This window comes from Toxotes jaculatrix, chromosome 1 (genome assembly GCF_017976425.1).
Source record: "Toxotes jaculatrix isolate fToxJac2 chromosome 1, fToxJac2.pri, whole genome shotgun sequence".
Classification (NCBI taxonomy): domain Eukaryota; kingdom Metazoa; phylum Chordata; class Actinopteri; family Toxotidae; genus Toxotes; species Toxotes jaculatrix.
Genome location: NC_054394.1, coordinates 26,861,931 through 26,888,494, shown reverse-complemented (window position 1 = coordinate 26,888,494; position 26,564 = coordinate 26,861,931). Strand labels below are relative to the sequence as shown.

At 42.7% G+C, this 26,564-nt stretch overlaps 1 protein-coding gene across 5 annotated transcripts in view; it reads right to left on the bottom strand.

Annotated features, from left to right (window-relative positions):
* neo1a (neogenin 1a) overlaps positions 1 to 25,257 on the bottom strand; it is a 145,135-nt gene extending 119,878 nt beyond the window's left edge. For all 5 annotated transcript variants that reach the window (XM_041037635.1, XM_041037599.1, XM_041037608.1 and 2 more), the window contains exon 1: positions 24,682 to 25,257. In XM_041037635.1, the coding sequence (XP_040893569.1) occupies positions 24,682 to 24,772 (91 nt within the window). In that variant the 5' untranslated portion in view covers positions 24,773 to 25,257. The remainder of the gene's footprint in view (positions 1 to 24,681) is intronic.
* Between the last annotated feature and the right edge of the window lie 1,307 nt (positions 25,258 to 26,564).

The window sequence follows — 26,564 nt, the reverse complement described above, 5'->3', positions numbered from 1 at the left end:
ACGGAGACACAAGATCAACAGATGAGGGAGAAAAGACATTTTGGTTTGCTTGACCACTACTCGGTGAGGGAAAATCAATGTAGAGAACTGATGGAGTCCACATCCTCTACTAACTCATTTCAATTCTTTATATAAAGTCAGCTGTGCGTTACTATGCAGTATATTTTGACCCTGTATGTCTGTGTGTATTATCACCATCACACAACCAACACAAGCCCCTCCACCCTAACATACACACACTCACGCTGAACACATAAGCAGGGGAGTCTGCTTGCCCTGCACCAAGGGAATGAATTATTTATCGTAGGCCCTTTGCAGCATGTCAGCGGCTCTGCGGGATGAAATGATATTTATGGAGCCCCCTGGGCAAGAGTGGGGAGGACAGAGGGAGAGACAGAATTAGGGGTGGGGATGGGGAAAGGAGGAGTGGAGGTAGTGAAACACACATGTATACATATACATTCACATAAATGTATAAATATATTTAGATAGAAGGTGAAGGGTGGCTTATAATGAAGGAGAATGGGGGACTGAGAGAAAAGAAGATGCAGCAGAAACAACAGTCAAGCACAGACACAAATACATGCCAGGTAGTATCACAGATCAGGACACCAAGAATGAGTATGTACCGATGGCGGTACAGGCTGACACACTAGGATACTGAATTTGTTGGATTCATTACCTTGAATTAACAAATGTTGTGAAGTGGCCACAGTGTCAGATGGCACTTGGAACATTTGCCTGCAAAAATTCTTTAAAAGCATTGTACAGTTTCTAAGAAGGAAATTTACAGGGCCACACTTAGCTAAATTATTAGTTTTACAGTCTTTCTTTTGCATGGCATTTTGCTTTCATCCTGATACTGAGATACCAATTTCAACTAAATCACACATTCCTAAAATGTAGTATTTAGTTCCACAAAGACAAGTGCAAGACAGAGGGGGAAGACATGCGACAGACGTCCTGGGTTGGATTGGAACACCAGGGGTCCCAGGGAATATGTACAAGCCTAAGCCAAATGTACCAGCAGGACATCCCCCCTCCCCTTGTACCAGTTCCAGTATAATGCATGGATAATATAAAAAAACACTGAAGGCTGTGAACCAGACTCGAACCCATAAGCCATGAGCACACAGTACCCAACCAACACAACTCACTCAGAACCACAAAATGCACCAAAGGCAAACTTTATTTGCAAGGGGACAGCGAGAAGGTAAGAAAACAGAAATCTTATGCAAGACAGGGAGAACACACTCACTAAGGCTCGAGGACAAAAAGATAAGCAGAATGGGAACATCAATTAGTTACTGCAAAACAATGACAAAATCAGCACTACTTGGAATTTAAACCCTGGAAGTTTGAATTCCCTCAGAAACGGAGTTCGTCCTTTTCTGCCCCCAAGATCACTTTCTCCACAAGTCAGAAAGTCATAACAAGACTACTTGGGTTTCAAAATGGAGTCAGGTTACTCTGCACCGCAGCCTGCTGTGGCAGAGATCATTGTGGCGAGAGGGGGGAGAGAGCTCCAGAGACAGACAGGGGTGAGCAGCATGAGGGAAATCGGTATCAAGCATGAGAGGGGCTGGGCCACAAGCGGTTCCCTCGAAAGGAAATGAGCTGGTGAGTCTAGTAAACAGCTTCACCACTGGTCCCTGTGTAGCCCAGGGGCCACAGCAACACATCAGTTGGTGAGGAGGTCAAGAAAAAAAAAAAACAAAAAAGAAAAAAAAACCAACAAATGTGCTGAGGATTCCAGCTCCATTTCTCAAACCTTAGCTCTCTGTGGCATGCGCTTTCTTATCACTTAATAACCCCACTGCGCCTCTTACCTTATTCTTCCTCACCATGCCTGTCTGCATCCCTGCCCATCACCAACCCCCCTCCCTATCTGGTGGCAGATAGTCTGCACAGACCTGAACGTGCTCAAAGTGACTCGCAGGGAGGGGTGAAAGGTCACATGATCGCACAGGGAATTTACCTCCATCATTAGGATGTAAATGGATGACAGCCAGAAAGGACAGAATTGGCATCTGTGTGCGTTAGGTTGTGTGTGTGCGTGTGTGTGTGTGTGTGTGTGTGTGTGTGTGTAAGCATAATGCATGTGAGTTGGAAGTGTCTTCCATCCGTGAGGGTGAGACGTCATGGCACTGCAACAGCATTGGGAGTAATGGGATTCAGTTAATGACAAAATTAATTGAGGGTCGGACGCCAGCGGGCGCTGATAAGGCTGCTCTCTCTCTCCATGTGTATATACTGTATGTGCCTTTTAGTGTGTGTGTTTGTGTGTGTGTGTGTGTGGTCGGGCTGCATTAGCCTAAGCAAGAAAAGGGATGGTTTCTCAGTGATAATACTCTCTACTGCCTTTGATAGTACGTAAGGCAGAGAAGAGAGAGGAGGGAGGCCAGTAAAGGTAAAGCAAAGGGAGAGCGAGAGAGATAAATAAGAGGTGCAGCCAGGAGAGAGAGAGAGAGAGAGGAAGAGGGAGAGAGGCGGATTAAGAGAGTGAGACACAGTGTGTACATGCATGCCTGTGAGAGGCTGAGCACTGATAGCGCCTGTGGGATGAGTTGGTGGGTGACAGACATGCTAGAATTCGCCGCCATGCCACAGAGGATAATGCATCCCTCAGCAGGAATGTCTAGAATAACAACAACCACTGCCTGTATCACTAACTGGACCTACTGTACGTAGGCAATGAAGCGTAATAGGTTGAAAGGTAACAATGGCAAAAGAGTGAGGCCTAATTCCCCTTTAGTTTGGTTCATGTATTGAGTGTACATATGTATTAGCCTGAAATGTTAGAAGGCTTTGCTGAATACTCATTTCCAATTGAATTTATTCCGAGTTTTGATGTTTCTGAAGGAAAAGACTGTTCCTCCATATCTTTATCCATCCGATTTCATACATTTCAAACAGCAAGTCAAAAAGCTGCTTTTGGACTGCACCTTTATCTAATGGATGATGCAGTACAACAACCTTCTATGCTAACAATAAAATAATTAACAGAAGCCAAAAAATTGAAGTTATATGCAGCGGTTTTATGCATCCAAAGTTCATGAGTCCCATGTGGTAACAACCAGCATATCTCTATATCTCTTTCAAAATTATAGCCAAGCTGTAACTTAGCACAATGTGCCCCACAAAATATCTAAAATAAGTTTAATAAATGCACAACTGCTGCAATCACATCCCTGCCCTGGCCTGCACATCAAACTGGCGAATTTCTTCTTAATCTATCCAGTGTGTCTGTGTGATAAAGGCGTGTGGTCAGCGCTGTGTATGTGGGTTGACTGAGGAAGCACAGTCAGACTGAGACCGAGGGACTGAGGGAGCACACACAGCATGCTTGTCAGGAAGAGCAGCACAAGCCTTTACTGAATGGTGTGGCAATAATCTTTGTCTCTGTGCCACCGATTGTTCTGCTGTGTGTGTGTGTGTGTGTGTGTGTATGTGTGTGTTATGTGTGAGTGTTCCATGTTATTGTCTACGCCCATCAGCATGCTCAAACATGGGCATCTGTGTGGCATTTGTTTGCATTTTTATTTGCCCACAGAATTGCTTTTGTGTCTGAGTATATGCGCATTTGGTTGTGCAGCATGGAGAGGAGCTATCCGCTCGAGGAGAGAGGGGGAAGATGGGTAGTTTGGTCTGCCGGCACTTCAAAGCCACTGAGGCTGGCTGATTGGCTGCCTGGCTCGCCGACTGACTGAAAATCCCCTAAGGGCAAGCAGACCTCAGATTTGATTACAAACCCAATAATGTGAGCTTCATATTTGCAATGTGAACAGCGTCCATAACTCAATTAGTCAAGTGATTATCTTAGCGCAGCCCGATAGACACCAGTGAAAGCTGTTGAGTGAGCGAAAGGGTGAAAGAGGCGGGCTCTGTACTTTCTTCTTGTCAATTACTCTGTCCTTGAATAACAGGAGACAGACTTCTGTGTAGACGGATGCTTATGCAAATCAAAAACTATTATTTCCTTGCACACAATCCCTCCCATCCATCCTGACCATTAATCACTTTCACATCCATCACTTTTTCCCCCTGGTGCGACATTATAGCTTTCAGAGGCGTCCTGTCACCATTTTCCGAGCACAACAAAAACCATCTCAGCTCTGCACTCCAGTCTTCAGACGTATTTCTTGCCACTGTGACATTTGGTTACATAGAGCGAGCCCTGTGTCTGTTTTTCTCCGGGCCCTGATTTCGAGCCAGAGGGATGATCATTAATTACCATGGAATGGGCTGCTAATGGTTGTCTGCGCCGCTCTCCAACCCCGACCCCCACCCCACACTGTCCTGGGTCTCCATGGCGACCTGTAGCTGAGTGGCTAGAGGCCTTTTACTAGGAGGTGGATGAGGTATAATGATTGGAAGGCGGGCCTGACCCCTGTGCTTCCTGTGCCACTTGACTAGGCATAGTGCTTATTAGTGGACAATTTCTCTGGCACCTCACAATGGCCTTGATTTACTAACAAGTTCAGGAGGGGCTGAATGGAGAGATCTTGCCAGACCATTCCAGGTTGAAGAAAAGCTTGAGTGTGTTTTGGGGCGTGCCGGGTAAACTTTGCTTTAAATTACTGCGCAGAAGTCTCCTGATTGTGCCAGTGCTGCCTGGCAAGTGCCTTGGACTGAGCCTCCAAGGACATTTTGTTGTCCATCAAAATTATAGTCATTCTCACTGGGATTTATACAAGATGTATCTTCTGAAAGACCACGGTCTCTGTGACAACATGACCTGTTGTCTGTTTGCATGCTGCTGTGTATGTCAAACTGGAATGGAACAGAGGACAATGTTGCCATCTTAGTTTTATCTAACATTTACCAACTGCCTGAGGAGGGACTTGTCCTCTCCTTATCATTTAAAACAAGTACAAATGGATGTGTTCAGCTGCCTGCAAAAAAGGAAATGATGAGTCTGGCCTGTATCCCATGACAACGTCGGGGAGCATATGGCACACAACAAATTCAATATGAATGTAAATGAAGCTCAAATTAAAATACAACAACGAATGGGAAAATAAAAAAAAGGGGGAAAGAAGAATCACATGCAGTTTCCAGAGTGGAGATATGTTTAATTTTCAGGCGACTCTACAAATCAAAATGCATCTGAAGCTGCCTTCCCCCTCCCATTTTGTAAACAAACCGCAAAGGGAGAGTGTCTGCAGCTAGATAGCAAGCTGACATTCACTAGAGTGATTCTAAGCCGACTTCAGCTCAGCAAGGCCACTTGATGCTAGGAGATTAAAATCCCTTGTTTCTATGTACTCTCCTCTTGAAAGGGTTTTGTCATCCATGTGCACTAGGTGCACCATGATATTGCAGTTTTATTTACACTCTCATATCGCAATGGTTGCCTGAGAGTAGAGCTTTCATAAAAGCCTGCTTTCCCCTCTGAGTCAGACATTTTCTAAGCGGAGATGGAAGTTATCCCAGTTCTGAGAAAATAATTCTGTGCTAGATGAATCATTCTCCATATTCCATTTACACACCTTCTCAATGTCAAACAGCAGCCACTAGCCTCCCATCTCGGGCTCAGTGGCCTTTTCCCCATATTAATGAGCGTTGGAGGGGATCAATAGGATGACAGGAAGACAGATTGCCTCGGGTGGGGAGGGGAGGATGAGCCCGTGAGGAATAGGAAAACAAATTCCGATGGGCAACGCTCCCAATTTCTAACGCCTGAAACCCCCAACTGCCACGTCCCATCTTCACAGCATCCTCCGTGTACTCACTTTCGCAGCCTTCACAGACACATATGTACATCTGTTCCTCAGCACAGAGATTTGGTCTCCACTGCATTACTGTGGACCTCAGTTAAGAAAAGGTCACCGATCCTTCAACGGTCGTTGAGGAGCTGTTTGTTCACAGAATGCTTGAATGGCACGCTTTCATACAGTGAGGTCTGATCATATGGTTAGCAGAGTGTGAGACCTCTGACTGAACCTAAAGCCATTAAGGCCACAATTGTATTCTTTTCTCTATGCAAATCATCACTCCAGCAGTAACGGTGTCTTTCTGCTGAGCAGCATTACGGCTTTTAGTGCTTTAAACTACATTAACAATCTCACAAATATAGTACAGGACATATACAGTTGAAGCAGATGAGGATAATCCCACCAAAGTGGACAGGAAATATGATTTCTGCCCTGTGAGTGTTGTAAACCTGTCCTTAATCTGTCAACTGGGTGTTATACCACCCCCCACCACCCTTTTTTATTGATTTTTAAATTTTTTTTATTGTACTCTCTTTTGACCGTGACAATCCATGACAGGGGGTTCCAGCCAGGCCCAGTTTTCTGATGTTATGACCCTGACATGTTTGGTGGTGTCTTTAAATGAAATACACTACCTGCCACAGAGACACTCAAAACACAACATGGCTTTGAGACACACACCATCTGCTTCAGAAAACAACCACAATTTGAGGATATGAGGATGCTGTTGTCAGAGCAACTGCTGCACGACCTAAAGTAGGGGCACAAAATTTATCGGTCATTGCATAGATGGAGCTCATAGGAGCATAAATAAAATAAGAAAACACCCCTAACAGACATGTTTCTTGACAGACATGTCTCCTCACACCTTTCTGCCTTAAATACAGTTTTATACCGTTTCAGTGTGAGATAATTAGAAAGTGTCGAAGATTTCTGGAAGTCAGCAGTGACTCCAGAGGGATTAACAGTGCAGCAGGGCACTAGTGTATTACACATCTAGGTCCCATTTCTTCCATATACCATTTACCATGGTGAGAGGATTAGTATGACATTAGTGTCTTTCAAATGCCAAATGCACTGTGTTTGTGTTGATATTATCCATGATCAGCCCACACACGTGATTAGCAGTGTCACATGTAAGTGCACTTTTGTAACAGCCATACAATGTGGTAACTATTGTGCTATGTAATGCGTTAAATCCAATGACAGCTCTTAGGCATTCGTATTTTCTGTCTCATGCTAAAACTGGAAACAGAACAGATTGCTTTGTTCAGTCTTCTCCATCGGTTTGTAAATCTCTTTTCCACCATACTGTTTGTTCTTCTGATTTAGTCAATGTCAAAAATAAAATGTAACAGGTAGGACGGACAAATAAATCATATATTTTCTGTATTTAAACATAAACCTCTGCATTCCCCAAAGCAGAAGAAAATATGATAAAGAAGTACTTCAGATGGGAATTTGCAATTATTGGTCAGAATCAAAGTGGCCTTGCAAACGTTATAACAATGAACAGGACAAATTATTTAGTTGACTGACGCCCTCACAACTTTAACAGACTATGCAGAAGATCTCGATTCATTTCCTGCCAGTGACTGCTGCTGTTGAGTCGTGTGTCTACAGGTTGTGAGCTACTGTTTGCAGTTATGTTTCTTGTGTGGATAACTGGGCCTGCAGATGAAGATAAAACTTATGATTAACTATAGATGCTGGGTGTTGCATCTTTACACTGCAGTCTGAGCCAAGAACATCAAAGGGTTATGAGAAGCTTCTGTTTAAGGACTGTTATCCCGTATCAAATGACAGATGCAATGCTGAAGTGACAATCAAACAGGACATAACATTAATAAAACAAGCCTTTTCCCACTGTGCATGCAGAAGGAGTGTCAACAACTGCTTGTACGCACTCCATTTTATTCACAATATCTCTGCAGAATATATTTTGTCATCTGTTTGTCACTGTCTGTGGGTTTCTGTCAGGAGAAACAAAACAAGCTAATGTCCTCATCTAAACCCAGATAGCACCAACTGCTACAAAACGGGAATCTAAACACACTCAACTGTTCAACAATGCTCTTTCTCAGGCAGGTGGATCTGCCTGTCTGATGATGACTCTTTGGACGCTGCAGGCTGTGTGGCCAGCGCCATGGTGATGTATGCACACCTGCCATGGCTCCTGGCTAGCAGTCTCACAGCTGAAACAGTGGGGGAAGGGGGAAACGGGAATGGTAGGACAGGATGGAGGTAGGGAAGCAGGGGACGGGGAAAGAGGGGTAGACGCCTTGAGGGGCAATGCTGGGGGGAGGGGAAGAGAAAGCAAAAGAGCTAGAAAGCTGTATCCATTATTAATGGTAGTTTGGTGTATGGAGAAAGAGATCTAATGTGGCCGTCAAGGTTGTAGTGCGTGTGTAATCGACAAGGACGGATTCTCTCACTGTGCCTCTTAAGTCCTTCCCGTTCCCCATTCTCCTCTGCACACCATCTTTCTCTTTTCCTCTCCCGGTGCATCTTCCCACTGTTTCTCAAAAACAACAAACGCTTTGGCCAAAGATTATCCTCACACAACAGGCTGCACAGAAGAGCCGCACAAAAGGAAATTAGAGCTCATTAGTTGATGAAGGGATTAGATGAAGCAAATGTGAATACAATAAAATGGAATTAGTTTTTTTGTTGGTAGTGTTGCCACTAAATCTCTGATTGCAGTGTCCAAATACATCTCTAGTTAATTCCATTGGTCTTCATCTTCAACACCTAAGTGAAACACCACACCGTACTTGCCAAAGTCTGAATTTGAACATTTAAAACACAGCACACATGCACACACACACATACACATTTACAAACAGATACTCAGTCACTAATGCCAGTTTTCCTTGTGGGGGCAATAAAAACAGATATTGTCAAATATTTTCACACGGAGCACATTTTTTAAGAAATAAGCTGCTAATGAGCACAAGTGACAAAAATGTCCAATGCATTTTTCAAGGAGTATTTCACAGTGTGACTATGACGCTGTCATCTTCACTGTCTGAACGTGTGTTTATGTGTGAGATTAGTTTTTCCAGCATTTCCACACGTCCTTTACAACAGGACTGCTGTGGGGTTTGATTTTTAATGTAAGCTCAACACTTATCCCTCGCCGCCTAGTAAGAAGAGAAGGATGCTGGGAACAAAGGGAATCGCAAAAAGGAAAATGGTCTTTAATAAAGGACGTCATGTACCTTAGGGTACTGGGGAACCCACTGAACCACAACTGTGCAGCACCATATGGAAATAAATTAAACACTAAAGATACTTAAAACTAACGTCTGGAGCTGGAAGTACATGGAGAGAAGCCCTTTGGCCCAGTACCAGTCGGGGCAGGGCAAATAACTGCGCCTCCATGACGAATCTAATACAATTACACACATCGAGGTGTTGGGGGGTTGACAGAGAATGATGAAGCCAACATCAAACACAGTGTTGATAAATGGAAAGCAGGGAGCGGCTGACCAGAGGAGGAGTTGGAGGGGGGAGGGCGGTGGAAGGAGGAGGGTGGGTGAGGCTGTTATTGATTGTAGTGCCTGTGTTCTCGTCGCGAGGAGGACGACGATGGGAGGGAGGGAGGGAAATGTGTGAAGAATGAAGGGCAGGGTTCGCCCCGCGGGCAGCAGTTAAAGCCTTGTGCCCCCTGAGAACACACCAACTACTCTCCAATGAGCTGCCCATTGGTCACGCTGAATATTTGATTGACACACAGAACCAGTTACTACTACTAACACCCCATCTAACCCATCCCCCTCAAATGAACACAACAATGCATCCAGGGCTGATTGAAATTCAAAAGGGAGACTTGACGCCACAGGCATAGACAGCAATGGGCAGAAGGGGGGGGGTGGCAGTTGTGACTCACTAGGGTCCTTTAAAAACAGATGCTAAATCACTTAACAAGTCCTAAATTAGTTGCTTGCGAATCTGCTGGGACATGGGGATCCTCACAGTGCGTGGACACAGCGTAACTGGGTGTGAAGTATAACATCGCACTCCAGGCTAAAAAGCGCAGAACACAAAAGGAAGCGCATTTCTTCACATGCCACAACGCAAACGAGTCAAAGTAAAGCTGCATCAAATACCATTAGAGACGAGAAACTCAATATAGGAAATGTGTGGCGAAACTAACAGTGGCATTAGCTGACAAAGTTCCACTGTATTGAAGGACTACACTACCTCTGATCAGCTGAGCAGCCAAAATCAATTTATTGAAAACGAGGACATGGACGGCTGGTGACTGACGACACCATGTGTGCATCTCATTTTCTCTGAGGGAGGCTTTGCTTCAGGATTTATCGCCACCTCTGATCTCATTTCCTTTTCATATGCTAGTAAATCCCAGGTAAGGAGGACGTTTGGGATGATACACAGAGAGTGGCCAGCCCACTCAGATTGGACTCTTGGAATTAATCTGGGAAAATCCTCAATGCTAACCTGCTTAGTTGTCATTTAATCTAGGGGTAAACCAAACATCAATTACACTAAGCACAAAATGTGGGCCAGATAACCACTGATCCTTCACCCAACAATGAAACCAGAATGGCGATTTAGAAACTGGTTCATTTGATTTTTGGTCTATAATTGGCATACGTGACCTTGAAGCACAGCAGATGCTCAGGGAAGAAAAAGTTACGGCTAAGAGGAAAAAGTGGGCATTACAGCAACACACACATTTTGTCTAATGAGCAGTAGGATTGGTAGTAGACATAACCTCAATCCCAACTACAATGCCAATCTTCTGTGAATTCAGGTCAGCTCAAATACGCTTAGTCTACATTCAAGGACAAAACAACTTTCCCCTGGAGGGCTTCTCAGGTGACAACTTAAGTAACACTGTCTGGCTGTGAGTCACGCCTGCATTCCACAGAGAAAAATGTTGCAGCCAGGTGAAGTTAGCAAATAGTAAACAGGTCGACACTAAGAGCTGCCATTGAGTTCACACTTAACACATGCAGTACCACAACAGTGAGTACAAGCCTGCGTTAGAAAGCCATGGATTTAAACTGGAAGCTCCAGTTTCACACAAACCGGGTCAGTTGGGACGTGACCAAAACAACCCCCCAAAAAAATCTAAAATTATGCAATGAAATCCTGCCTCATTAGCTGCTTTTTTGACCACACCTACTGTATGCTACTCTATGCTTTGAGCTATTTTTGGCTAGCCAAGAGAAAAGTCTGCTTTTATCACCCAACCTAGTTTGGTCAATTAGGAACACAATGAGCATCCTGCATGCTCCTGTGTGAGTACAGTTCATTTCCTGCCTTTATTGTTACAAGTGCTGGGCTCATTCAAAAGTGGATGAAATGGAGGGGGGCAGACACTATTTACTCAGCAGGGAGAGACACGAGTCCCTGGCTTCCTAATGGCTTCCTGCTTTTCACACAATTGTTTCCCCTCAGGAAATCTTATCGATACAGGCTGCCTCCACACTGACCAGAAAACCCACAACACACGGATACTGTGTTTAATTAATTATCTTTGAATAAGAGGATGACTTTTTGTTCCTTTAACTAAAAATATTTTTGAAGACGTTCCATGATCAATGAGTATCCAGCACTGGAACAGAAGCTGGAAAGAAGCTAGTTCACCACAGGAAAATGTGAGATTCATTCAGCACCATCCACTTTTTTACACATCAAATGTCATCCAGGCATTCCCGTAAATACTAGATAGCAGAGATAAAACAGCATCTGTGCATGTCCTACAGGAAGGACTTTATCAAGTGTGAATTCCTACATGCAGGTCCAAAGGCAATAAAATGTTTTACAGAACGACTACTGGATTGCATGTTTCATTCAGGCCATTAGGCTGTAAAGTTTTGTTTTTGAATGTGTGTTTAACAAGGTATTGTATTTAAAAGAGCAGATAACTTGTGCGCTGGAGCTACTTTTTGATCAACAACAACTGGGCCCTGAGGATGCACACAGCATCTAAGAAACCCTGTCCTGATAGTGATGTTGCACATTTTAGTTACCTCTAAAAAAAAAAATCCAGCTGACTTTTTGATGTACTGGTGACTAGCTTTGTAGCTAAAAATATACAATGCACTGTTAAATGAGAATTTCAGAGTTGCTGGGTAGCTAATCCTTCTTACTTCTGAGTGAGGCAAGCTGTTTCCCACTGCTTCTAGCCTCTGTGATAAGCTATGCTAAATGCATCAAAGCACTATCTCCATATTAAATGCATAGAAATGAAATTATTATTGATCTTCAAACTCAAACTCTTGGTAAGACGACATATAAATGAATTTCACAAAATGTCAGAGTATTCCTTTAAGAGCATTCGAACGGCCGGGCAAATTAGATGAGACCTATGAGCAGAGGACCATAATGGAACAAAACTCAAATGCAGATGTGCATAAATTCCCCAAACACAGGGTATTATAGTGTCTTTACCAAGGCCAAGAAGCCTCCACATCTTCAAAACCAGCTGCTGTATTTCTGATGTTACATACGAAAGGGTTAACACAGTTAAGCTTCAACAGCATGCACATGAACCACAGGTATGTGTGGGACTAGCAGAAAGACAGCCCATAAAATCCACACTCAACCTCTGTCTAGCACGCGAGGAATGTTCTCTGAGCACTTCGCTATCAGTGTTGAGCCAGGAGGGGCTATCCTCGCCTCTACTTTGAAGTCTGTGTGGGAGAAAGGAAAAATGGGAAAGGGGCAGTAATAGTGAGCTAGAGCCAAGAGGCTAGCTATTGCGGGGTCAGCCAATTTCTTTCTCATTAGAAATTAATTACCGACGTAGCCGGTGCAGGGGCCGAACCACAGCGTCGCTAGGCATGCCATGCATCGCCCCACGGGGAGCACTTGAACCCCTGACCCTCCCACCACGGACGTTTGGGGCCAGAAGGGGTGCGTGACATGGCCCTGGCCCATAGACACTGCCCCGCCAGGCTGGGAATGCAGTGGCACTGTGGGGGGATTGGGAGAGGGACAAAGAAAGGGAAGAGGGGCTCCACTGGTTCAGGGCTCATTGGGTTAGAGAGCTTCATTATTAAGTCCCCTGTCACTCCGCAACAAAAAGTACCCCACAGGCTAGCAGCGGCTAATAAAACCACCACCCTTTATAACTCAAGACCACTTCTGACATCTTCTTTTGAGGAGAAATGAAAGTGTGCAACTTGGTCCCCAGCTTAATGAAAGTATTCACATATCTCAGCTGAAGGAACTGTTGCTTTAAGCTGAACATGGACCGGTGAGAAGTGCCAAAACCGACTTGAATTAAGCTGCTTTCACACCTGCTTAATTAGATAATGTTGGGTGAATTTTCATTTAGACTTGCTACACTTCACTACAATATTATACGGCATATGGCACAAACAGACTGTGGGACATATTTTAGGATCTTGCTCTCTCTGTCTGTGTGTGTGTGTGTGTGTGTGTGTGTGTGTTTTGTGAGTGAATTTGTTCAGCAGGTGTCCTGAAAGCTTGAATGACATGCTTATGCACTCAGGACTAATTTAGACCACTCCAGGTAAATGAAGTATGAAAGCAGAAAAAGAATTTTGCTTTTCTCTGCAACCAATAATTCAAGCACTTCAATTGTTGATTGCAGAGAAAAGGTTATACAAGAACTCACTGTCCCTCACAAGAGATACATACACATTCAAATTCTGAATAATGGTTCTACTTAATTGTTATTACACAATTTGAATACCTGTACGCGTTGAAAAGATAATGCTTGGAGAGCAGAGTTTCACTTTAAATTTATTTTTTTTAGGAAAAGAGCACTTCTGCTGAACCTGGGCTATTATTGAATAAATATGGCAATTTCATTGGCTGATACTTTAGTCATCAAGCCAATATATGTATTTAAAGATTCAAATTATCTCCATGCACACAATCTGATTATGACAACAATGCACCCACACTGCACCACCTGTCAACTCTCCAGAGTCTCTGCATTCCCAATTTGGCTAAATTACTCACTGACAGGTAATTAGTCAATTAAACAATTAGTCCACAACAATACTGATAATTGATTAATCATTTGAGTCATTTATCATAAGTAAAAAGCAATGGATTAAAAAAACATTCACTGATTCCAGCTCCTCAAATATGAGGATTTGCTGTTTTTTTTTTTAAATTCACAGTAAATTTAATATATTTGGTTTGTAATGGTGGTTGGACAAAACAAGCAAATTAAAGGTGTCCCCTTGGGGGAGTTATGACTTTAGTGACTAAACAATTCATCGCCTGATCAAAAAAAAAAAAAACAAATAACGGAGAAATAAATCAATAATGAAAATAATTCACTGTACCAATTGCAGCCCTATTACAAAAAAGCTAAACTACATTCAAATCTGGCTGGGAAGAAAAACACAATTACTGTGAGCCCAAACATGTCATGCGTCTCCTCATGCTCGCACAATTGAAAAGGGGAGAATAAATGAACAGACAAGTTTAACTGTAGTCATTAATGTTCATCTCCCTGGGTTCTTGATGGGACACCTCATTAAGAATCTGTTGGTAGCAGCTGGCTTGCTATCCCACCTCATTACTGCCCCACCATGCCAAAACCACTGCCATCAGCCCTCCCACCCCACCCCCCACTCCAAACACGTCCCTCGTGTCTCATATGACATCTGTGTCTCGGGGTCCTGTGATGGAATGCTGGTCGCCTGCTATCCCTCCGCAGGTGCTCCCTGCTGGCCGCCATCCATTTTGCAACCACGCTGCTGCTGTGGCTGAGTGACCTGTCACAGGCTGAGACGAGGAGGGGAGCGAGTGGAGTCGAGGTTCAAGGGACAATGGTTAAGGAATCAAAGGGAATGGATGCAGCTGCTTTCCATCGCTGCCCGTTGCGCACACTTCAAGCTGGATAAAAATCCTCACCTCTAGGAGCTTACAGCTCTGTCTCCACCTGCTTATCCTCATCCTCCTTTTCCTCCTCCATATCAGACAGAGAGAGAGGAAGGTCACATCTGTATTTAGATACAGACAAGAGTCCCAGGTGCTGCTCTCAGGTTCTGTATGGCTTCATCAAACAGTGACTGAAACCCTGCTGTACTATATAAAGAGTTGGGAGTCATTCTAGCACAAGAAAATGAGCAAAATAATTCTCAACCTTGCACTGTAGAGAAAGAGAAATTCTGTGAGTCATAAGGTCACAATGTGAGATTTGAGCAATCCTCATTGTGTAAGCCCTTAAGTTGTGTAAGGCCGTCAATGATCTAACTTCTCACAATCTTAACTTTCATATCACAGCCAAACCAAGTCAATTATCAGACTCCATAAAACAGACACTAGAAGAGATTATCATCTTCCCAAAAGGTCAAGGACTGGAACCCACATTAGAAAAAGGATATGCATAACTCAGGAAAGGAAGTTGGGGGGTCTCATTTTATTACCATGATCAGCGTTGCCCAGGCACACAGCTACATGGGAGGTGTTGTCCTCAAGCCAAAAACACAGCACTGTCTCAAAGACAATTCAGTCTGATGTAAGTCTGAAATCACAAGCAATAAAGAGCCATCCAGACGCTCCCATTTTCTAACACTGTAGTAAAACAAAAGCACCCAGAAGCTCCACTTAAGACTTGGAATTTTCATCAACATTAAAAATGTATACACCGCAGTTGAAGAGTAAATCAAATTTCAAGGCACAATTAGCATTTTTAGCATTTTCTGTGGCCAAGCTCAAGGTTTTTTGTGTTTGAGCTGTGTAACATTAATCTAAAAAGGAGAAATGCCATCATCTCTCTAGTAAGTGCTGCTGAGGGACACATTTATTCAACTGTGAAGGGCCAAGAAAGCAGAATCAAAAGAGACGGCCAATTCCATTACATCATGGAAGTGTATTAAAAAGGCTTAAAGCAGTAATTTCACCGTTTCAGCTGCCTCTCCTGACCTCCGTTAGCTTTAGATGAGCTCACAGTTGAGGAGGAACTGGCTCCAATAACATGGTGAGAAGTCAATGCCAAAGGGGAGCTCCCAAAAGCACAAAGGAGCCTCTATCTAATGCTGAACTTTTCAAAGAATCATTTCAGCTTGGATTTAGCAGCAGAAACATTGGTTAATACCAGGAGAAATTTTTTCAGGGGTCACCATAGCAGCAGGTGAAATCAAAATAAAACCTGGGAGGTTGAATGGTAAGGCTCCAAGAGGAACTGGTACACAGGGTGATATATACATGACTTGTACAGAGCTTCCGCTGGTCTTAACTCTAAACCCTAAATTGTTTAAACTTAATGTCTGAGACTCAACAATCCAGAACGGTGCTGTACTCTACATGCTGAGACACTGCCATGGAAAAGTACTGCACAGGGCAAAAAATGACACCTTCCTCTTATTCTTGCTGAAGCCTAAACACACTGCGCCTACTATGCTTAAAAGTTAAGTGGTTTCTATGGATTTCCACTACAGAAACCCAGACAACCCAGTTCCTGACTTGCAAAACAGACCAAGAAAATAACGAAGAAAATACTGCAGCTTCAAACAGAATTGTTCTGGCACTGCTCACCAAAATCTGAAGCAGCTCATGAACTATTAAACAGGCAGCATAATTAGAAATCTTGGTTGAAGCTGAGCACTGCTATTGAACTGGGTTATGGGTACCGTCGCAGAAAGTAAAGAGTTGACTTAATCGCAACGTGAGAAAAAAATCTCAGCATGCCTTGCCTGCGTGCATGTCAATATTTTCCGATGGGAAACATCAGGTTTTAATTTATGCGATTCTTATAAAAATCTTTTCCTGAGCACATTTTTAGAAATGAAAGTTCTTTGACAAACCCAAACCACACAACTACCAAGCTCTTTACAATTCACAGCTGTGAGCAAATCTGTAATTTTGTCTTAGACTAAATAAAGACTTTCACAATAAAACAAAAAAAGTGCCAATAATATTATGAGGAGTGTGGCAGCCATAGAATGCCCCCCCCCCCCCCCATTCTTTTTGTTTCTAAAAATAGTTGCTCGGCACATAATACTGAATCAATGACATAGAGGCTGCGAGCTGCTCCACAGGAATGGTCAGATTTCTCCCCATCTTCTCAGTGAAAGTAGGTAAACACTTTTTTTTCCTTTTTTTTTTTTTTTACTGGAGAGCAAGTTCAAGTTGGGAAACTCTTTTAACCTTGTTGATAAAACAGCTGTTCAACCCTAGATGGGTGGCATACGCCTATACAAATACCCACCCAAATGTATACACATACACATACACATACACATACACATACACACACACACACACACACACACACACACACACACACACAATCCCACCATGACTAAAGCTGCCAAGAGCCACAGGCCGGGCACAAGATGATGGCAGGCAGTGCGACTGAGCACTGCTCACAATCTTCTCTCTGTGACTGACTGCCCCCACACCCTTTCAGCACATGAAAAGTTCCTTTGACTGAATGAAGAGTGAGAGGCTCTGTGTGTACACGGATGACTGATACTTTATGAGTGTGTATGTAAGAACTCTCTCACATACACCTACTGGTAAACCAAGAACCAGTAATCTGATGAGTATAGTGAAGATGAAAATGTCTGAGTTTAGAAACAACAACACAGGTTAATTTAGTGAATGATATAGATCAGCATTAACTTGTATTGCTTAGGGCATAGAAGGCAATACAGGATCCATAAAAAAAATTCTGACTAACAAGATTCAAATTGCACTATCCTTCCTGGACAAATACGATGAATAAGAATCATTACGTTGGAAAAGCAGCATTCATTCTTGTTTGCCTGCATTCTCTTTGAAGCACAAGCTACTTAACAACCGCACTACACCATGAACTACACCACTGAGAAGACTTTCACGTTAATTCATCACACCCTGGACGTCCTCCAAAAAGTCAGCAGAGAATAAATTCATGTCTGAGAGCTGCAGGATGTTGGAACTCCAGCAGATACATTGCATCCAAATGAAGGTCATTAATCAGCCTTTCGAGAAGATATTAGTCTCTCTTAATTTACAACCAGGACCGCTGCCAAGAGTGAGACCCGCCACCTCACAATTACATTAAATATAAATTGCACTAATTATATTTAAGGTCCTTAAGAGTAGCAACTGACTGGACAAAGAGATGCCAAAATCTAAAGGACCTGCAAAACGCTAATGTCAGCTAACATTTTAATTTCTTCCTTCTGTAGCTAACGCTCACTGAATAAAGTCCGGGCTGTATCCATCATTCTTAGGTGCTCTTGCTTCCTATTCAAATTATTATACATCATCCCCTCTTTTCCTTCCCTCTGCGAAGCAATTTTTCTCAAAGATGCCTATTCAATATTCAGGTTTATGTACCTGTTATGAGACGCCTTTGTAAGACGATGCTTCAGTACAAAAATCTCTTTGTCAATATTGAAACATCCCACAAGAGGTTCCACATCCTTTTTCTCACAATCAACAGAAAATGCTGGTGGGAAACACCCACATACGCTTTCAGAGAATTCAACCAAAACAGCAAGTCCAACAATTCCAGCTTCTCATTGTTGGTTATGGACTTTTCTTTAGATTTGACAATAATAATGGGAAGACAAATATAAAGTCAGCCTTATTCTTTAACTGCTTAGTGACTGCTGTAATTTGAACTACGCCCTTATACTCAATAAAACTTTTCAAATTCAAAAGAATAAAAAAATAAAACATTTAAAAAGGCTTAAGACATCTTGTTTTGTAAGAAATACCTGTTATATCACCCCCACCCCCAGCGATGTTAAAACAGTTCTGTGTACAACAGAGTCTTTCTCTCATTAGTCCAGGCTCATCTGACAGACACAGCTTGCATGATTCATAATCCTATGCAGCTGCCACTACCAACACGAGACACCATGACAGGAGCTCGGCTGAACCAAAATAGCAAAGGTTTGAGGAAAATTTTCAGGGAAAAGGTCCTCACTGTCCTCCTAAGCTTGTTTAAAGATGCCTTTGGAAGCGCGTTCCTTTGAGGTTTTGCTTGAGTACCAGGCCAGGGGAAAATACTTCTTTGCTTGCAGCACCCTCCTTAAATCTAGCGTCAAGACACACACTCTGCCATTTGCTGCTGTCGTGCTGCACTTACCAAGGACGTGCTTGGCTCCTGCAGTTCTTCTGTATGCAGTGAAAGACTGGACAATGCCATGCTGTCCCGAAGAACACAACCGACCGTGACTGCAGTCTAGCAGAACATAAATATTATATAACGTGTCATGCTGCAAGACTAATACTTGTTATTCGTACAACATACAACACTTGTAAGTGATTACAAGTGTTTTTTGCCATTTTGCATGCTGTGCTGGTAAAAGCTTCAGTATATGACAAAGGTACAAGTATCTGCATATCAAAATGACCAGTTATTTCTTTTGCTTAGACATAAATTCTTTACACACAGAGGTCAGCCCACTGCAACAGCCTGCCTGCATGTAGTCAAATAATCCATAGAAAGATTGATTATTACAAGTTTCAGAAAAATGTGCATCAAAAGATATAGCCTTCTCACAAAACCGGGAATTGTAGAGATTTTATCAATGCAGCTTCCCACCTAATCAGATGCCTTCAAAATCATTATTTTGGTTCCTTTAATAGTTACTGTGTTAGTCATTTTAATGATGTCCAAAACACACAGTGTGTAACTGTGCTTATAGAAATTCTACTAAAAATCCAAAATAAGGATGAACAAAGAAGTACCAATCAATAGTCATATTCAGCCAATTTATCACCGAGTTCAAAACAACCTTACTCCGAGACCATGGCCCAACACAACATACACACACACAACTGTGGATTTTGTGTTTGTGGAAACTGCAAGGCTGTAGCAAGGCTTTGGGAGCAGAGCGTGACCATTTTAGCTCAACAGAGCATGACACAAGTCACCTTATATTTGAAGGGCAGAGCAGCATAATAACAGATGACAAACTACGCTCTTATTGACATGTACCCATAATTTCAGTCTCTTCTTTGTACGCTTTGCTCACAATTCTGCTGTGTGCGGCAGCTCCAAGGAAACTGAAAAGCCTTTGCTCTCCCAGAGGTCATTAAGCCTGAGCATCATTCAATAACAGCAGAACAGTGAAGCCTGGAGAGCACAACAGCACCACAGCGGATTAGAAATTTTGCATTTTGCTCTATTTTTAAAGTAAAGTAAAAAATTGGAATTCAGTCAGGCAAACCAGTGACGTCTCCACTAAAAGATAAAGATATTGTTGATGTAATGTCCCTCGGGTTACCACAAAGTCTCAAAGGAGTCATCACACAGGGCAGTATGGACAGCTTTATGGCCTCTAGACACTATTCAACTTTTTTCAAACACCCAGCAAGTTTTTTTTTCCAGCCTTCTTTGTTTTGACATGAAAGGGCCAGCAGACACAAAGAAGACAGACAGCAGCCGGATTGGAAAGGTGCTGCGTCTGACATCTTTTTAGGCACAGCAGGAACACCTCTGAATCTGAGAGAAGCTCTGCTTTTAAGAGGAGCACACTTGATGTGAGCTGCTTTTTGTGAGCTGACCAATCACAACATGGAACAGTGTGACTTTCAAAGTACACAGAGAGCCGACGGCTCTGGACAACACCTAAACTCCTTTTGCACCACATTAAATGAAAGGGTTTTCCTGGGTCCAGAGACCAGGGTTTACCCCTAGGAAATTGATTAGAGGAACGGGTAAGTGAAAAAAGAAATAAAAGCCTTTATTCTCTGTCAGCACATACAAAACGACATAATGAAATTGTTGAACCAGGAACTGCTGCTACAAATGTGGTACTTTTAACATTAAAATAGTCAAGCTGGTGAAAACCAAACGTCCCACATAGAAAAAAAAACTTTACTTTTCTGTTTTAATTTGATCATTATGACTTATTACTTTGGTAAATTACAGAAAAGTGAATGTTCATTGAGAAAACCCGAATGAATGAACAATTACTATCATCTTCTGAGCTCAGTCTGACTGATTCTTACGCCACCATTTCTTTTGGGAAACAAATTTGTCCTGCCCCACAAGTCAGAAGTTAATTTTCACGCCTACTTACAGCTGCTGCTCGTAATGTGAATATCATTTTGTCTTCTGTGCCGGAGATTACCGAATGAAATGGCTTTTTCAGAAATTTGTAAAAGGAATGTGGCAGTGTTGGTGGGAAATAAATACATTTTACTGTACACCAGCTGTGGTGTCACCCGCAATGACAAACCCAGAGGGCATAAACACACACAGGAAAGTTTGGTGAACATAAACTTGGAAGGCTGGGCAATATGGGTGAAATTAATTACATAATATTAATATTTTTCCAACATCGGTATGTATGAAAACACATAACTTCATACAGTCCCAAGAAAGTCTTTCAAAGCCACTGAATGTGTACTTGAATCAGAGGAGCAGGGGGGAGGCCTGTATACAGACTGGAGTGGAGAGAAGGGAACAGCAGACTTCTGTCATGTTTCTCTGTACCACACCACTAGCAGCAGCTTTGATAGAGGTAATTTCATCTTAGCAGGGGGGCAGCAGAAGCCATGGACTTGTCCATGATCCGCTCTGGGTTTTAGGCTGTGATGCAGGCTTGGCTTCCCTCCACTCAAAACAACCCTCCCTTCACTACCACAAGCAACCAGCAAGCTGGCCCAGGCTATGCCTCGAATACACAGGGGTCTAACAATGCCAGTTAGAGTAACAGGTTTAAACAGCATGCTGAATAGCAATCAGTAAACGTAAGGAAAACCAAAGGAACAATGTGTATAGTGTGCAGAGAATTCAAATAGCTTCAATCCGGTATAAAAGCATTAAAGCTCTGGACTAACAGCTTATGTGTGAAAGGCTGATATGGGAAGAAATGGGATTAAAACATGTAAATTTCAAGACGTGCTTTTTTTTCCCATGATCCAAACAATAGAGACCTTGCCGTAGCTTAACTGCACCACGTCTATACAAAACCTGTAGTTCAGTCTACACTTTGGGCACTGTTTTGATCAACAGCTATATATGAACAAATTAGTAAATGGGAAGCCCCTTTTAGATTAAATAAAGGTCAGCAGTCCTGTTGGTTACCAAAATACTCAGCTGAAAGCTTAAGCTGAAAGCAGCCGATTACACTGACCCCCAGCCACCAAAAAGATGCAACAGCAGATGTCATCCCATCTATTCAGAGGATATTGATCCACCTTTCCCCCTGCCAATTACATGTGATAAACTGCTGTGACAGTTAGGGCAAATAATTTCAATGATTGTGGTCATTTAAACCCCCACAAACCCCCCACACGGGCAGATTTAGCTGCTGAAATAGCAAAAAGGAACAAAGCACAAACAGGTTGTTATTTTCAACGGTGATCTCAAACCGCTGACCTCACGGCGGCATCCCTCATACCCGAGAACACCGAAAAGCAACGAACTGAGCTCCCACATCAGGGGCCGCGGCAGATCAGTAGCATTTCCTAACAGGGGTGGTTTCATTAGTGAAGCATATGAATCAAACACTTGGCAAAGTGTGCAATTATCCATCTCTCGGTGGATGGAGGTCATTAGGACTTTATGAGCAATTGGAGCCCATAAATAAATGATCAGTAAACAGCAGACTCAATACGGCACAGACAGCAGGTGACTCCGCATGATGTCGCCTCTCAACTCATAAGACGATGTGGATGCGTGGAAAAGATTCTGCTATTTTGAGCCGAAGATGAAGTTGTAAAATTCATGTGTCTGAATGGCTAGAACTGAAACCTGTTACTAACCTTTGCATTCAGATTACACTGTGAAATGAGGGTGAGAACTGAATTATATCTGAAATTCAGGATGACTAAGATCCTCCTACTTCTTTTCCCCATAACCTGGGATGTAGGACCACCAGGGCTTTCCAAACACAACAACAAAAAGGTGGTAAATTATGTTCTTAGCAGCAGAGTCCCCAGAAAAGACCTTAAATGCGCCAAAGAAAACGACAGTTGTTTATAAAGTCTGAGCAACGCTGCATCTGAGGTGGTCTGTGAGGATAAAACCCAGGAGAGTGGCCTTTAAGAGCAGAGAGGGTTGCCAAATGTTTACACATTTCAGCAAGTTATTTGCATTGTCCTCTGGGAGACAATCAGCACACAATTCCCTCCCAGCAGGATTACAGAGATAAGATAGAGCCTAAATGGATTTTACACTCCTCTAACAGTCACTTGTTTACAAAAGCCAAACATCTGGGACATTTTTTTTTAAAGTTCTAACAACTTCTAAGAGCTAAATATGAGGAAGTGGTAAAAAAAAAAAAAAACAGCAGCAGTTTGGCTTAAGTTTTACAGGTTATTCCACAGTAAAACAAAAAAAAAGTGAGACTATCTATTATATATGTCCCAAAACCAAATAAGGCGGGCTGAAACTCTTTAAGTTAGGGGCTGCAACTCTGCCAACTTTGATAAAGATAAGTTCTGGCCGCAGTCGGGACCTCAAAGAAATGTGTTTTGAATAAACAGATATTTTCAGAGCAGGGGACCCCACAATTAGTAATTTGAGACTCTCTCTGTGTGTGGGTCCCAGTCCAATTCTCTGGAATCAATCAAAGCTCCCAAAGGAACTCCCTGGTCCCCTTAATCTCCTGGTTTTATTACTTTCCAGACAGTCAGCCTGTTTCACCCTACCCCCATCTCTCTCTTTTGTACTGATCTCCAGCAAAGCCAAGGAGGGGCTTTTTTTTCTCTCTCTCTCTCCCTCTCTATCTCCCCTTCCACCACTGCAGAGCGCTTCTCATGCAGGAGAGGGTCTTTCATCAGGCTCCACACGCAAGAGACCCCAACAGCAAGCAGAGGCCCGTCATTCCAAGGCCAGACTTCTGTGCACATTCATTCTTTTTTCACCGGCAAAAATAAACAACAAGCTTTCAAAGGCGCATGGACTGCTTTTGTTTTTATTTTTTTGACACACACAACTATTTTGCATATCACGAGAATGATAGGGGGGGAAAAAACTGGGCCATGTTGCACAAGAGTCAGTTATATTTGCAATTTTCCGGACCACATGCTGCTGTGTTTGATAGCGTCTAACGGCTTAAATGATAAAGATATGACTCTGTCACGATGGGGTATGTGATAAGGACTGGAGCTGTGCACTCCAGTGACTGCTGGAAAGACATTTTTTTCCTCATGGCTCTCCAATTCATCTCAGGCACTCACAGCTTGGAGTGCTTATAACAGATTGTGGTGGGTTATGCTGAAACATACAGACTCTAATCAATACCTCTAACATCAAGAATCCTCCCCCTAATATCAGTGAAACGTCTCACTACAGAACACCACCAGTTGGAATAAGACAGCTCCTGAGGTGAACACTGCAGTGCAGTGCCCTCGCTTCAAAACAATTAACAGAAGCAAATGAATTAGGTTCTGTTTATCCATCAGCTCAACATGTATTGACGCCCAGGTAATGAGATGTCTGCTGGACTGATGATGCTGGCTTATTTCCTGACAGTGAACACTAATGACTCTCTTTGCATGGTGTATTTTTTTCAGATCCAAGTTACTTCCATCCTTCGCATTTCCACGGCCACAGAGCTAATCAAACACAGACAAGAAGGGGGGCGATCTCAATTCAACACACAAATGCGTGATTTAGCCTCTCAAATCCAGCTGCACACAACCCAGGGACGTGTTCGCGAAGCAACTACACCTCATGTCTGCGAATCATTTGAGAGACAAACCACGGAAACCTATGAGCAGTTCTGCCTCCATGCAGACAAAAGACAGGGAAAAGCATGTTGCCTTTACAGCTTGAAACAGGGCTGGCCTACGAGTAAATAGTGTGCCTGCTATACTACTTTTAAAGTTGTCTAAACGGTGAAGGAGTAGCTGATCTTAACGCAGCAGAATTAGCTGCCTAGCTCCATATCTGATGTTAGGAGCCAACAGTTTGTATTCCGTGTGTTTCTTTGTTTTTTATTATTTCCCAACTCGTGATACAATGTAAATAAGTTTCTTCCACCGAGGCGTAAATAAACAGACAATAAAGCGCAACAACCGGCGGTCCATTAAAGGCTTTTACCTTTGTCGACATGCTTTGCCGCGGTGGTCTCCGTGTAGAGAAAGGTGAGACAGAGGAGAGAGAGGAGCGACAGAGCTCCCCGCTCGGCCATCACTTTTCACAAATAAATCTTTGCAGGCTTCAGGAACCCCGGGGAAGCTTAAAAAAAACAACAACAACAAAAAAAGAAATCCTTAAAATCCCCCGGCCACCTCCTGTAAAATGCACCAAGGGACGAAAAAAAAGTTCAAAGTCCTAAAATGTGCAGAAACATCCGGAGCCAGGTACTTTTAAAACTGGCCGGATGAAACATGTAGCTGGAAAGAGAAAAGCCGCAGGTCAGAGAGACTGTTTTCTCAACTTGGTCGAGGCAGAGGTCGGAGGAAAAAAAAACACTGAAATCAATCCATTGCCACGGAGGCGCAGCGCAAGGACAAAAACATTTGCGAGCGACTGAGCGAAACCGCGCCGACTTTACTACTCCGATATGTGTCAAGAGCGTAAAAGACTAGAAAGAGCTCAGTTGGAGAAAAAGATAAGATCCGACTAGAAGGAGAAATCTCCGCCGCGGCCAGCTCACTGCTCACGGACGGGACGTAAGAGAGCAGCGTGTTGAAGGGCTGGATCTCCACAGGCTCCCCGGAAAACAGGGTGTGGAGTCACACGGAAGTTTGGATCCTGGCTGCCTGTGGGCTGAGGCAAAAACTAAAATATGGATACGGTGTGGGATTTCAATCCTGAAGCAACACCTTGTCTCTACACCGCGGGTCTACTCTTGTGCTAAAATTACACACAAATTTTACACTTTAGACAGCATCAATAGCAGGTTAATACTACCCTAAAGTCCTAACCTAAAGATATAAATAAATTTGATATTAAGATTGAGTTAAATAACTAATTAGAGCTAAATCCAATACAAACGCCCAACTCTGTGGCACTGTTTGCCTTTTATTAGCTCATTCACTGTTTTGTGTTTTTGACTCATCACTTTAAATATTAAATCTCATGGCCAAAATGGTAGATGAAGATCAGTGGAGCAATGTAACTAAGTATATTTACTCAAGTACTGTACTTAAATACAAATTTGAGGTACTGGTAGGCTACTTTAACGTAAGAGTAAGAGTATTTTCTTTTCATGCCACTTTATGCTTCTACTTCTCTACATTTCAGAGGGAAAGCTTGGATTTTTTTTTATCCAGCATATTTATCTGACAGCTTTAGTTACTAGTTATTTAAATGAAGATTTTGGTATTCAGAACACACAGAGAGTTTCAAAAATATTCTTGCCTTGTTATGAATTAAACTACCTGACAGTATATGCAAGTAGAGCTGAAACAATCTGTCCATAATTCTGTGTCCATTGATAGAGAATTTATTGGCAACTATTCATTTTTTTCATGTAAAAATGCCAAACATTTCCTGCTTTCAGCTTCTCAAATATGAGGATTTGGTGCTTTTGATTTTAGTTATTTTAGTATTTTTAGGTTCAAGGTTTGGTCAGGTGTCATTTTAGACTCACTATTCTGATTAATCACACTGAAAATAATAATTAGTTGCTGTGCTATATTTGAGATTTTTTTTTAGATATTTTTGCCAAAAAAAGGACTTATGGTAAACAATTTATCAGTCATCACAGTGGCTGCCAGTTCACTATCATTTCAATCAATTAATCAACTAATCAGCTCTGCTTTAGCGTACTGGTTGGTTTCTGAGTGCCTGGGGAAATAATGAAACTTCCATGTGTAGTGGGGTTCAACAGGGTCCAACAACAAATGTTTGCCCAGAGGCCCTGTAGGAGGTTAATCCAGCCACGAGGACAGCTGTTTGTTAACAGGTTCAATGGGAAATGGCTGCATTTATATCACAACTATATAACAACTTGACAAGCTTATGCTGAAGGCTCA